Below are 15289 nucleotides of genomic sequence, written 5' to 3'. Positions count from 1 at the left end.
TATCATGTCATTTCTGGAAACCCAGAATCTACTATGTAGGAATCAACATGGATTCCGGAAACAGCGATCGTGTGAGACCCAACTCGCTTTATTTGTTCATGAGACCCAGAAAATATTAGATACAGGCTCCCAGGTAGATGCTATTTTTCTTGACTTCCCGAAGGCGTTCGATATAGTTCCGCACTGTCGCCTGATAAACAAAGTAAGAGCCTATGGAATATCAGACCAGCTGTGTGGCTAGATTGAAGAGTTTTTAGCAAACAGAACACATCATGTTGTTATCAATGGAGAGACGTCTACAGACGTTAAAGTAACCTCTGGCGTGCCACAGGGGAGTGTTATGGGACCATTGCTTTTCACAATATATATAAATGACCTAGTAGATAGTGTCGGAAGTTCCATGCGGCTTTTCGCGGATGATGCTGTAGTATACAGAGAAGTTGCAGCATTAGAAAATTGTAGCGAAATGCAGGAAGATCTGCGGCGGATAGGCACTTGGTGCAGGGAGTGGCAACTGACCCTTAACATAGACAAATGTAATGTATTGCGAATACATAGAAAGAAGGATCCTTTATTGTATGATTATATGATAGCGGAACAAACACTGGTAGCAGTTACTTCTGTAAAATATCTGGGAGTATGCGTGCGGAACGATTTGAAGTGGAATGATCATATAAAATTAATTGTTGGTAAGGCGGGTACCAGGTTGAGATTCATTGGGAGAGTGCTTAGAAAATGTAGTCCATCAACAAAGGAGGTGGCTTACAAAACACTCGTTCGACCTATACTTGAGTATTGCTCATCAGTGTGGGATCCGTACCAGATCGGTCTGACGGAGGAGATAGAGAAGATCCAAAGAAGAGCGGCGCGTTTCGTCACAGGGTTATTTGGTAACCGTGATAGCGTTACGGAGATGCTTAATAAACTCAAGTGGCAGACTCTGCAAGAGAGGCGCTCTGCATCGCGGTGTAGCTTGCTCGCCAGGTTTCGAGAGGGTTCGTTTCTGAATGAGGTATCGAATATATTGCTTCCCCCTACTTATACCTCCCGAGGAGATCGCGAATGTAAAATTAGAGAGACTAGAGCGCGCACGGAGGCTTTCAGACAGTCGTTCTTCCCGCGAACCATACGCGACTGGAACAGGAAAGGGAGGTAATGACAGTGGCACGTAAAGTGCCCTCCGCCACACACCGTTGGGTGGCTTGCGGAGTATCAATGTAGATGTAGATGTAGATGTATCGGTTTCAATTTTGACGGTGGATAAAAAATGATAAAGGAAATTTTTTTGGTGCGACACAACTACAGATTTACAGTTTTCGAACTTTTTTCTTTGGTTTCACGATGAAACATTCAATTCTGTCAATTTCATGATTCCAGGCCAATGGGAAGTACCCTATAAGTTTTGACGAGTAAGTCTGCTAGTATTATAATATATGACCTAGAAGTCCGTATGTTTTGATTGCGTTTGCAAAATTTTACGTCACCAAGGAATCATAGACCTCAGTATGTGATACAAATTGCAACTTGAGACATCCCAGAGAAAAAGGGCTTTTAACAGTTGGACAGACAGATGAATAACAAAGCTATCCCCTAAGGACTGTGCCGGCGTTTCAGTCTGGAACAGCGCGACCGCTACTGGCGCAGGTTCGAATCCTGCCTCGGGCATGGATGTGTGTGATGTCCTTAGGTTAGTTAGCTTTAAGTAGTTCTCAGTTCTAGGGGACTGATGACCTCAGATGTTAAGTCCCATAATGCTCAGAGCCATTAGAACTATCTGAACCCTAAGGACTCTGTTTCTACCGATTGAGGCACGAAACCCTAAAAAGGATGGCGATGACCGACCTGCGAACAGTTACAAAAGTTAGGATTACCAAAGTGGAAAAGATGGAAACTGGTGCATATGTATTGATGAAAAGTACAAGTAAGGGAGTAAATCACTACATGTGGAATTCTATAAACTTTGCTTCTATTAAAAGCACTAGTGTATGTGTCGAGTTAATGAAGTGTTGTAAACGCTTGCAGCTATGAGCAGTCCTACCAAAAAATTATTCCCGCCCAGATAAATCTCATTAATACTGTTTAATACCACCTTTATGGCCAGAATTCGACGAGGAAGAGAGCCCACAACTCTTTTTCGGGGAGGACGTATCGAAGTTAGGCCACTGATTAACTGTAAGAGCCACAAAATTGCAGGGAAGTTAATTATTAGCTTTCAACTTATGTTCCAAATATTCCATGACTTTTTCTGTGGGATTGAGATGGGACAGTTTACTGGGCCAGTGGAGGTGCGAACGGCTGCCTGCTCGTTCGTCAAACCAGGAATGTATGCATGGAGACCTGTGAAAACGGCTGTTATTGCCCTCGAATATGAGAATGCCCTCAGCAGACCTATCCTTCAAAAAATCTATGGCAATACTACATGGTCCAGTCACATTAATGCGACCACCATCTCTGTCCGACGTCAACGTTCAATAACCACTCACAGACGGCTGCTGGCAGCACTACCAGGAACGGAGAAAAAAAGTGCAGCCGTTGTCATAATACAGAAACTGAGCGATTTATCTCATGCCCAAAATAACATGATGTTTCCCTTTGGGGCCAAAGGAGGAAGCATTTCTGGAAGGATGAGTGTGGTAAACACCATGATTAAATAATACCGTGCATGGCAAAACAGAGCTATCCAGAACCTGGGCTGGGACAACAGCGGTGCACCTGGGCCCATAGCTAACAGGGGTGAACTACGGCTGTGGAGATCTGTACGAGCGAATAGACGTGCGACCGTTGAGCAACTGACCGCCCAGCTGAACCAAGGGGTTCAGGACCGTTCAACGAACGTTCCGTCCACTGCAGGCGCCTGGTTCGTACAACCGTGATGATTGCTGTTCATCAGCGTCGTAGGTAGGAATTTGGATGCCAACTGAACGTCCACTTGTTTGCGACAGGTGGCCTTTTTCAGATGAATCACATCTTATGCTCCATAGGACAGAGGGCTCCTGACGTGTACGACATGAAACATCTTAAAGCGAACGCCCTGCAACAATCATCGGAAGTGTCCAGGCCGAAGAAGTGAGCTTTATGGTCTGCGAAATGATTTCGTGGCTTCCCCCAGGTGATGTCATCGTATAGAATGCACAATGGAACAACACAAGTATGAAACTCTCCTTGTAAATCATATCCATCTCTACACGCAGTTTGTTATTCCTTGACACGATGGCATCTACCAGCAGGACTAAGTAACCGTTCACACACTTTTCGGTACACATGCATGGTTTGATGAGCACCAGGATGAGTTTACTATTCTCTCCTGGCCACCAAACTACCTGGATTCAACCCAATCGAGAATTTATGAGATCACCTCAGTAGGGGGACATCCTTCATATGGCTCCACTGTGCATTGTTAATAAATTTATTCAAGATGGCGTCGATAGAAGTGTCAACGACGCAAAGACGTTGAAATGCCTGGGCTAGCAACACAGAGCGGATTAGGTTGTGGAAATGGGCCAAAATGAGTTCCTGTCAGTTGCACTCAACATACAAACTTTATTTACTAACACACAATATTACAACAAAGATGCAAAACACACAAAATTTTAATCGACCTCCTTTGATTAAATTTAGATCGGCTGAAGGCCACATTCAAAATCCAACACAAGGCTTAACCAAAATTGAAATACAAGGTTCTACTGGAGCTTTCACCCAAGAATATTTTCTAAATCTTCAATCTAATCGGCTTAAGACCTTAACAATTTAATTTTAATGGAAGTAGGCTGGAGGTTGCATGTTAAGCAGTAAGAGGAGTTTCCATCAAAAGGCAGAAGGCCTTATCTTAAAACATTTCATGCACATTGGGCTGAAGGCCCTATTCAAAAGCATAATAATCTTATGCCTTAAGGGCAAGAGGAGAAGATTAATTTAAGAGATGTTAAAACTCGGCTGAAGGCCGCTCACCAACAAATAATTTAACGGCTTAAGGCCTAGAAGAAGAGTTTCAATTTTAAAAGGTAGAAGACCATATCTTAAAACATTTCAATTAAAATAAAGAATAACAATCTCATGCCTTAAGGGCAAGACAAGGACATTAATTTTAAGAGATATTAATACTCGGCTGAAGGCCACATATCAACAAACTGTTTTAATGTTGAAACCAGCTTATCAAAATGACGCTATGGAAAAAACTCAAGTTCATGAATCGTTTGCTCAATTTGAAAATGGCGACATATCGATTGATGACAAACCTCGATGACGAACTTGCCCGAATCAACGAAAATACTGAAAAAATTCGAGAGCTTGCGCTCACAGACCGTTAACAGACAATTGATCAACTGTCGGAGATTAGTGGGTTGTGTTGGAGTTTGGTTCAGAAAATTTTAATGGAAGGTTTGGAAATGAAAACGGTTGCTGCCAAGTTTGTTCCTTGGGTTATAACTGACATTTAAAAGGAACGTCGAGGTGAAATATTTCGTGCTTTGAAACAACAGCTTGAAACTGATTGAGATTTTCTGTTAAAGGTCATTACTGGCGATGAGTCATGGTGCTATGGTTATAACCCAGAAACAAAGCAACAGTCAAGGCAGTGGAAGACGTCGTCATTACCCCGTCCAAAAGAATGTCATCAAGTCAAATCAAATACATAAAAATGTTATTTTGCATTTTATATTGCAAGGTCGTAGTTCATTCAGAGCTTGTTCCCCCAGGCCAGACTGTCAATCAAACGTTTTGTTTGGAAGTTTTAAGAGGATTGCGCAACAGTGTTCGTCAAAAATACCCGGGCAGACAGGAGAGTTGTTCTTCCACCACTACAATGTATCTGCGCACACAGTCATCTCTGTTAGACAGATTTTGGCTAAAATGACACGATCCCGCTCCCCTATGCACCTTACTCGCCTGACCTGGCTCTGAGAGAATTTTTCTTATTTCCACACATGAGAAGGTGCACGATAGGACACCGACTTGACAATGTCGAAGAAGTTAAGAAAGAAAACGAGGGAAGCGCTGTCGGCCATTTCTAAACACGACTACAAGTAATGTTTCAGTAGAGGGACCTGTGGAACAAACGCCTTAGCTGTAATGGAGAGTATTTTGAAGGATAAAAGGTTCTTTTGTAAACAATCTGAAAATACATAGATTTTAAAAAATAATTCGGTTTCTTTAAGTTTAGTCGTTTGAAAAAATCAATAGGTTTGTATGAATTCTGAAAGTTTTATAGCCCTTTGAGGAACACTCTGTATTGTGCATATACGAGGGTGAGACAAATGGAAACCTTAAATTTGTAATAACAAATCGAAATTTCGTGCCGTTATCCTGTAAGTTGATAAGCGTGCTGCAAACTGCGTGCAGAATGACCTCTAGGTGGCAGCATAGTGCAGATGCACACATACCGTCGCAGTATCAGTATAAAGATGGCCGCCCCACTTGCGACTTGTTCCAGGGAAGAACAGCGTTCTGTTATTCGGTTTTTGCGTGGTGAAGGTGTGAAACCTATTGAAATTCATCGACGAATGAAGGTTCAGTAAGGTGATGCATGTTTGTCACGAACGGAGTAGGAAGTTCACAAATGGTGTGACTTCAGTGGCAGGTGCTCCTCGTCCAAGTCAGGCACAACGAATTGTGACTCCACAGAACATTGCAGCAGTTGAAGCCGTAGAGAAGGAAAACCGCCGAGTGACACTGAATGACATTGCAACATGTTTACAGATTAGTCATGGGCCAACACACCAAATTGTGCATGGTGTGCTCCAGTTTCACAAAGTGTCTGCAAGATGGGTGCCACGGCAGCTGACTCCTGAAATGAGAGAACGACCTGTTGATGCTTGTGAAGAACTTCTTCGGCGCTTTGAACGAAAAGGTGATGGATTCCTTGCAAGAATCATTACTGGGGAGGAAACCTGGGTTCACTTCCACCAACTGGAAACGAAGAGAGCGAGCAAGTAATGGCGCCATTTCTAATCACCAAAACCAAAGAAGTTTCGAACAGAACTATCAGCAAGGAAGGTTATGCTGACTCTCTTTTGTTACGAAAAAGCCGTCATTTTGGAGCATTACGTGCCTAGAGGGACCACTTCACCAGTGCATCATACACAGATCTCCTAAAAAATCATCTGCAGCCTGAAATCAAATCAAAGCGACGTGGATTGCTGTCAGCAGGTGTCCTTTTGTAACATGACAATGCAAGGCCCCACACTGCCCGTAGAACAGTTGTAACAATCACAGACCTGCATTTTGAGTGTCTTCCTCATCCACTATACTCACCAGACCTCGCCGCAAGTGATTTACATGTGAAACTTCCTGGCAGATTAAAACTGTGTGCCCGACCGAGACTCGAACTCGGGACCTTTGCCTTTCGCGGGCAAGTGCTCTACCAATTGAGCTACCCAAGCACGACTCACGCCCCGTCCTCACAGCTTTACTTCTGCCAGTACCTCGTCTCTTACCTTCCAAACTGGCGGAAGTAAAGCTGTGAGGACGGGGCGTGAGTCGTGCTTGGGTAGCTCAGTTGGTAGAGCACTTGCCCGCGAAAGGCAAAGGTCCCGAGTTCGAGTCTCGGTCCGGCACACAGTTTTAATCTTCCAGGAAGTTTCACACTAGCGCACACTCCACTGCAGAGTGAAAATCTCATTCTGATTTCCATATGTTTGGACCACTCAAGGACGCAATGGGAGGAAAGAAGTTCCGTTCTGATGAAGACGTACGCCACGCGGTGCGTGAGTGGTTGCGCGGACTACCAGAAGAATTTTTTTCTAAAGGAATTTATGCACTTTGTAAGCGCTGGAGGACTTACGTTGAGCGTGGGGGAGTTTATGTTGAAAAGTGATACAGCTTTGTACCACTTCTGCACAGTAAATAACATTTTAAAAAATATTTAAGGTTTTCTTTTGACTCACTCTCGCACTACGTGTCATATATCGTAAGCTATATGCGTTGTGGGACTAGGGGGTGACACCGATACGCACAGGTGTGGGCGGCGAGCTGGCAGTGGAGTCGTTCGCAGAGGAGGAGCCGCTGCTGGGCGCGCTGCTGGAGGCGGTGGCGGAGCTCAACCAGTCGCTGGTGGAGGACTTGAATGCGTGGCCGGCCGGCGGCGGCGGCGGCGTCCTGGGCTTCGGGCTGCTGCCCGGCACCGTGCGCAACGGCACCAGGTGGAACGCCGCCAGGGCCTTCCTGCGCAAGCCGCGCCACAATCTGCACGTGCTCAAGAACGCCCAAGTCACCAAGGTAAACGCCCGCGACGCTGAAATCGTACTAGGGCTTCCGCTAACACGAGCCCAGTTCTCTGCCGGGCCACTTGGGGCTCTGCAAGTTTATGTCCATCATGTTTTCCTGTTCGGTGATTTAAAGTCTTACATATCTGCATTACTTTCGTAGTAAAAAGCAGCCGGTTTCATCGCATTGTGTTGCTGGTTACGACTTCTTGTAAGAGTTGCACGCTCTAAAGTGTACTGCACATATAAGTAGCGATCAAAAAGTTTCCGCAGAGGGCGTTGCTGTAGTATACGAGGGTATTTCGGAAAGTAAAGATACACCGTACGCCAGAGGAACAGAAGAGTTTTGGCGAGCTAGTTGGCAACACTGGTGTTAACCTTGAACAGTTAGCTTTCTCCTCGCGGTCGTTCGGCAGTTGAACGTTGCTTTTGGTTGGAGTAGGTCGTGTTTAAAACGGCTGCGCCGATTCAGAATCCCGCCAAATGCGAAGTGCGCTCCTTCATACGTTTTCTTCATGCAAAAGGTCAGCGACCAGCGGATATTCACAAAGAAATTGTTTCTGTTTATAGGAACATCATGAATCGACAAAATGTAACGAAATGGTGTCGTCATTTCTCTGAAGGTAGGACCGATGTTCATGACGAACACAGAACAGGTCGGCTATCTGTGATCTCTGATGCCCTTCTTCAGCGAACGGAGGAAGTAATTCGTGCGATTAGACGTCTCACATTGAAAGAATTGCATCAGATCATACCGGACGTGTCAATGACAACTCTTTATGACGTTGTGACTGTCAAGTTAGGGTACAGGAAATTGTGTGCGCGCTGGGTTCCAAAACTGTTAACGGAAGAACACAAAAACAAAAGAATGGGCTTTCCACTCGACTTCCTCACACGCTATGCTGAAGTAGGTGATGAGTTCTCTGATCACATTGTGACAGGTGACGAGACGTGGTTTTACCACCATACACCTGAATCCAAGCAACAAACAATGCAATGGCGCCATTCAAATTCACCAAAAGCCAAGAAATGCAAAACGTCGATTTCAGCGAAGAAAATCATGGCTTCTGTTTATTGGGACAGACAAGGCATTCTTCTGTTTAATTTATGCCTCCTGGAACGACAATTAATGCTGCTGCATATTGCCAGACTTTGAAACGTCTTCGAAGGGCAATTCAAAACAAACGCAGGGGAATGCTGACAAGTGGAGTCCGCTTGATTCATGACAACGCTCGGCCTCACACAGCGTTCGTAACCAAAGCACTATTCAAACAATTCAAATGGAACGTATTGGACCATCCGCCATACAGCCCGAACCTTGCGCCCACCGACTTCCATGTTTTCCGTTACCTGATCTTGGTGCTAAATCATTCCACGACGATGAAGAGATCAAAGATGAAGTTGAAATGTGGTTCCAACAACAGGCGCAACCTTCTATGACTGTGGGATACAAAAGCGTGTGTACCGACTTAACAAATGTTTGGATAAGGGGGGTGATTATGTCGAAAAATAACAAATAATCCAGTTAATAAGATGTAACTGACGTTTTCTAAATAAATGTTCTGTTTAAGGACTGCGAGCCATTGTATCTTTACTTTTCGAAATGCCCTGGTATATGCAACGTAGCGCGAATACCATGCGGGTGTACAGGGTGTAATGCAGTGGTTCCCAACCTGCGGATAACTACTCCTGAGACGTAAACTGAAGTTTTCTGAGGGGTAAAGACTAAACGATTCTATTCTGTTTCAATCATGAAACTAAATAATTTTCAAAAGCTCATTACTATTATCACAGTTTTTTAAGACTCTAATACTGGTTATACCAGTTATCGTTTGGTAGCTTTAATGCGATGGAGGTTACAAGTTCCTCACATACTCCACCCACTGCACACACACACAGATATGTTGTACTTTGTCCCGAACATCGCTGATAATGAAAGTAAACAACATACGTAAAAAATGCTAAATATCTCAAGAAAATGTCTGCTCCAAGTTGTAGATAGTACCTTTGGAAGTCCAGAAATTGCATCATTACTTGCTTCGAAACAGATAAGTGAATTGATTGACAGTACGATATAGCAGTGACTACATAAGGCCTACTATAGTATTGTACACAGTATTATTATTATTATTATTATTATTATTACTAATAGTGGCTCTGATCAGACACAAAACATTAACAGTTGAAGTCTTCCAATTTCTGTACATCCAGAAGTAATGAGCGCAGCAATCAAGTGATTTGCGAACAGTAAGTATAGTGCACACATTTTAACTTTGAAGGTTTCAAATGGAGTTGCAATATGCTGGTCAAGCAAGTGCCACAATGGAAAGGATTGAGGCAGTGGAAGTATGTAATGTAACAAGTGTGTATCCTCACTGTGGACAGTTAGCTTTCTTATCTGAGAAGGAGTTGTGTGTAGCACTTCCGATGCACCACGAATTCCTTTGTGTTTCATTCTAACCCACTCACCCAGCCGCCTCCCGCCTACACATAAAGTAAATATCGTTCATCTTCCATCATTTTAAAAATAAAAGTGTTTCAAGAAAAGTCTTTCTTACTACAGTTAGGCGCTAAAGTTGGAAGGAGTGAGAGGCAACAGACGCAGGAGGGAATTGGGGAGGGTGGCAGGGAGGTTGTACTAGATAATTTTTTATTGAAGTCATGCGTAATGGTCTAAGAAAGGTTGGGAACCACTGGTGTAACAGGCACAAGTGCAGGTGTTTTTATGTGTGGTACCTTAATACATACTGTGGTGTCACCGCCAGACACCACACGTGCTAGGTGGTAGCTTTAAATCGGCCGCGGTCCATTAGTACATGTCGGACCTGCGTGTCGCCACTGTGTGATCGCAGACCGAGCGCCACCACAAGGCAGGTCTCGAGATACGGACTAGCACTCGCCCCAGTTGTACGGACGACTTTGCTAGCGACTACACGGACGAAGCATTGCTCATTAGCCGAGCCAATAGTTAGAATAGCCTTCAGCTAAGTCAATGGCTACGACCTAGCAAGGCGCCATTAGTAACATTGCATGTATCTATGGAGTCTCACTTATATCGTCAATAGCGATGTACCAAGGATGGATTAAAGTTAAGTATTACGGAAGCTACGTACTTTTCTTTATAGCATTCATTACGTATCCTGTTACAGACCTATCTCTTGCCTGCTAAACGCGTGCCTTTCGGCTTCCTCTCATTGTGTCTAGGCTGTCTTGTCTAGACACAACACATACAAACATGAGTGCGTTGGCTGTTTTCTTCTGTGCTGAACAGTCTTGCTACAAGAATGAACAAAACTTGAAATTTTGTGGACTACGCCTGTCAGTATAGATCAACCGTTTTGAGTATACGCGTCCACACTTCGACACCTGACCTGCTGGCCAGAAAAATAAGCATTAATGGCTTGCTTTTGCCACATGTACTTGGAGGCACTAAACAACCTAAAAACATACGACTTGTAATAGTTGGCGCTGATAACCACGCAGTTGAGCGCCCCGCAAACCAAACTTGTAATAGCTATAATTATTAGTCTGTAAATGAACTAAATACTGATGAAATGGGTGTTCAGTACAGTCCTCAGTCAGCAGTCTGTATAAGCAGCAACATCTAGACAAGAGATTAGTGTGACGTTCGTGTCTCTCCGATGGGCATGCAGTGAATGCGGAAAGGTGAACTATGGTGACGTCATTAACAATCGCATCCAAGCAGGACTAACATACTATTGTTCCTTTCATGGCTGCAGTAGAATAAACTCCGGCAGACATCCATCGGAGAATGAGCAATGTGTATGAGATAGCATATGTATCGAAAATCACATTCGGGAAAACTACGACAAGGGGTGCTGCTGCTACACGATAACGTACGTCCCCATACCTCAAATTTCGTAATGCAGAAGCTACGCCAACTCACATGGAAGACACTCGAGCAGTCGCCCTATAGTCCTTATCTCTCCCCATGCAATTATCACGCCTTCGGTCTCTTCAAGAACACTTTGGAGGGTCGACGATTCCTGCATGACGAAGATGTGCAGCAGGAAGTTACGAACTTCTTCACACAGCACGACATGATGTTTTATCAAACGGATATCTTCTAGTCGGTGTGTCGGTGGGGTGATTGCCTCAACGCTCACGGTGATTTTGCCTGACTAGCATAACGGTTCTGTATTGTACGGTCTTCGAACTGCAACTGTTTGATCGCCCCTTATACGTTACTCGTGTACTGCTTGATTCCTGCTCGCATCCATAATACTGCGTGGAGTGTACGATTCTGTACATGTTTTAATTTCATGTAAAATAGTAGCTGGTCTCATCATATGATGTTCTGTGGACTTGCGTATATTTGTTGCTGCTTACAGATCCGTGTGCGAAGTGCTCGATTTAAACACATTATAAGAATATTGCTTTCGTTATACTGCATTTTTGTTTGCATCCACAAACCGTACTTTCACGCATTTTATAGAGAACTCCATGTTAGCAGCTTTTGACAGAACTACTTTTCAACATTATTACATGTTCGGCACTGAGAACGTCTTGCCACCAATTGCCAAATGGGTGACATTTTTAGCGCAGTATGTTTCGGCACTACGTTACTCCATCATCAAGCGCTAAAAACAAGGAACCCAATCAATAAATCGTCGCCGGCCGAAGTGGCCGTGCGCTTAAAGGCGCTGCAGTCTGGAACCGCAAGATCGCTACGGTCGCAGGTTCGAATCCTGCCTCGGGCATGGATGTTTGTGATGTCCTTAGGTTAGTTAGGTTTAACTAGTTCTAAGTTCTAGGGGACTAATGACCTCAGCAGTTGAGTCCCATAGTGCTCAGAGCCATTTGAACCATTTCAATAAATCGTCACACTACAAGTAATGGCCACCATATAAAAAATATGTATATCGTCCTATTGTACCATATTCCTTTAACCTTCTACGCCAACGTAACAGTGGCGCTAGTAGCGCCACTATGAGGATACAAAACACGTTTGCTTTAAATGCACTCTGTAACAATCGTCAGTGTTATTGAATGGACGTGGTGAGTTGGTGTTACTCAAGAATGCCTTTAAGATGACAAACACACCATTATAAACAACTCATTCAATTTGAACTTCTGCAGTATTGCAGAAATACTTAGCAGGAATGTAGCCATTGAACATGATTTCCGGCAGCGGTGATGATGAGAATGAAAAGTCGCAAGAAGACAGGACTCCGGACGGCCACGTGGCACTGCCAAAAGGGAAGACCATCGTGTTCGGCGAATGGCTGTGGCGGGACCTACTGAATCTGCAGCGCTATCTGAGCAGCAGCTGGCACCACAGTGACAGCCGTGCTGCGGCTCGCTTTGGTGCTGTTTGTAGGTTACCGCCAGGCGGTATCGTTTAGTTGGCGTGGTTGCGGCTGTTTGTCTTCTTCTCGTGTTTCATGGCGCCACTTGGTTTCGCAGGCGTGTCCTGTCCGCTAGTGGCAGCAGTGGCGGTTGTCGATATGTAGTAACTGTTGCCCTATCTTTGGGGCGATGTCGTCGTTTTTCCGGATTGTGTGAGTGGGCCAGTTCGGTTGGGGACTCAGGAGGAGCCAGGTCCGCACAGTGCCAGAACGAGCCGGCACCGCTGGTGGCACTCATGGACTGCCGGATGGAAGCGCTGTGGTCACGAGGGTGCCCGACCTCGTCGTAAACCGGACCCAGCAAGCTTTATGATGAGTGCATTTCAATTCAAGTAGAGAAACCTCCACCATAGTGAAATCTCGCGATTCTCCAGTGACTTGGATTCGCGTTGCTGCTCGTGGTGTCACAGAGGCAAAGAGCAGCGAGTGGAGTGCTTGGGGAAGGCGAATCTGATTAGCTTTCCTAGACTTCTTATTACTATTTACTGCGTTCAACTTGTTACAATTTGTTAAGTTCAACCAGCGGTAATTTTTCTCCCCTGGTGGCAGCTAACGCCCCAGTTACCTGCCCTGGGGGCCGGTTGGTGGTAGTCTTTCTCGTTCCGAGCGCTCTAAACATAGTATTCTGAGGAAGCAGTGCAGATCGCCGGTTCCAGCTTTGGCGTATTGTTCCATCGTTGCATTTGGTTTAACGGACGTCACGTAGCTTCAGCAAGGTTATCATTAGTCATTCGTTAGACTGCCACTAGTCTGAGTTACCATCTTGTGAAGTGAATGCAACTCTTGGCTGCCTATCTCATCGCTCGTGAAAGTGTTTGTTGCCGGACCTTCTCAGAGGTCGATTCCTGGAGCACCGTCTGTGGCCCCTTGGTTCTTGTAAGACGTGTGTTCTAAAAGGAGGTCTGATGGTCAGTAGTTCAGTGTAACGATCCTGTAGTCCACACCTTCTGGGGGTATAATCTACCTCTGTACCCTTTAAGGAACTTACGTACTGGTCCTTGTGTTTTATTATTGTATTGTTTATTATTATACCTTGTAATGCCTACATTAAAGGTTATATATGTCTAGTTAATAGTACTGGTCGCCTTCTGGAATAAGTCTAGCAGTTTAGTGTTCAGTAGATGTTAAGGGTGGTGTTACAAAGTTTACCATCATCTTATTTGACCCGTTTGCTGATCAGTTGCTTTTTTTTTAATTAACCTTTGCTATTGTATTTGCTGTTTTACAGCAGGTTTCTCAAGTTTTTATATTATTGCCGTTCCAGGCGTGTAAGGCCTTCTGCTGTGTTTGTGGCGACTTGCCTTTAATATATCAATACCTGTAATTTGTAAATTGCAGCGAGTTTCAAACAATTCTTAATTAATTGCCATTCCTGGCATGCAAGGCCTTCTGCCCAGATCACAGTGGCTTGCTTTTAAAACATTATCTGCTGTATCTGTATTTAATGGTAATTTGCTAAGTTGTATCTCACTGAAAACACTATTATTTGCAGTTGTTTATTCCTTCATTAATAACGTGTGGTATTTTTATTTACTGTTGAGTCTGGAATTACTGGTTTAAAATTAATTGTGTGCAACTGTAAAAAGCAACCAATAGTAACTGATTACGTCCCCGTCCACAATCGTAACCGAATCCTGTCTTCCCTTCTTCCCTTAACTACCAGATTTCACGAACTGTTACGAATCAGTTACTTCAAGGACATCTCCGAGCCAGACGCCCTGTAGCGGACATTCCAATGACCCCAAATTAATGCCATTTGTGATTTCAGTGGTGTTAAGCGAAATTCACTGGAGGGCATGGAGGAGGGAGAGGTCTGTTGCGTTTTCTCATGAAAGTTCGATCTCCTTCGGTGCCAATTTTCGCCGTGTGTTGATTAGGGGACCAGCTGAGAACCTGCAACTAACCTGTCTGCTTGCTTACACGTTGGACCTACAGCTAGGTTTATGGTCTGGGTTAAGATTTCATATAACAGAAGGAGCACTCTCGCGGCTATCCCACGCACTCTGACTGAAAATTTATACGTCAGTCTGGTAATTCAGTCTCTTGTTCTGTCGTTCATGAACAGCATTGCAGAGGGTGTTTTCCAACAGGATAACGCTATCTCACATTCCGCTGTTGAAACTCAACATGCTCTACAGAGCATCGAGTTGTTCCTTAGGCTGCTCGATCACCATATCTGTCTCTAGGGGAGCACATTTGGGACATCACCGGACGACATCTCCAGTGTCATCCATAGACATGATTAACCGTTTCGGTATTGACCAACAAAAGGCAACTAGCATGGAACTCCATCCCACAAATTGACATCCGGCACCTGTACAGTACAACACATGCGCGTTTTCATGCTTGCATGCGACATTCTGGGGGTTACATAAGTTTTTAATTTACCAGAATTTCACATCTGCAATGGTTTATCTAGCATTCGTATTAACGTGTAATCTTGCTATGGTAATCATTAAATACGATACCTCAACAAATGTATTCCTGAAATGTCATTTTTGGTGCTGCGATTTTTTTCCGTCAGAACGGTCAAATATAAAACATAAAATCTAACGCTGCTAATTCGAATAAGTTGGTGGCTGCTACCCAAGGAGGATGTCGGTAAAATCTGCCCCGAATGGCCCTTTGACACTTTTGTCTTTCCATTTAACTCGCTGATGCAGCCCCGTCTTGAAGCGCAAAAACTCCGCACTGCCCTTTATCCTGAAAGTGCAATATCCT

At 44.3% G+C, this 15289-nt stretch overlaps 1 protein-coding gene across 1 annotated transcript in view; it reads left to right on the top strand.

Moving 5' to 3' along the window:
* Positions 1 to 15289, top strand: part of LOC124805592 (glucose dehydrogenase [FAD, quinone]-like) — a 163194-nt gene that overhangs the window by 23272 nt on the left and 124633 nt on the right. The window contains exon 3 of the mRNA XM_047266159.1: positions 6953 to 7212. Within this exon, the coding sequence (XP_047122115.1) occupies positions 6953 to 7212 (260 nt within the window). The remainder of the gene's footprint in view (positions 1 to 6952; positions 7213 to 15289) is intronic.

The sequence above is a fragment of the Schistocerca piceifrons genome, chromosome 7, assembly GCF_021461385.2.
Source record: "Schistocerca piceifrons isolate TAMUIC-IGC-003096 chromosome 7, iqSchPice1.1, whole genome shotgun sequence".
Classification (NCBI taxonomy): domain Eukaryota; kingdom Metazoa; phylum Arthropoda; class Insecta; order Orthoptera; family Acrididae; genus Schistocerca; species Schistocerca piceifrons.
The sequence above is the reverse complement of the archived record's forward strand: the minus strand, read 5'-3'. Positions and strand labels throughout refer to the sequence as shown.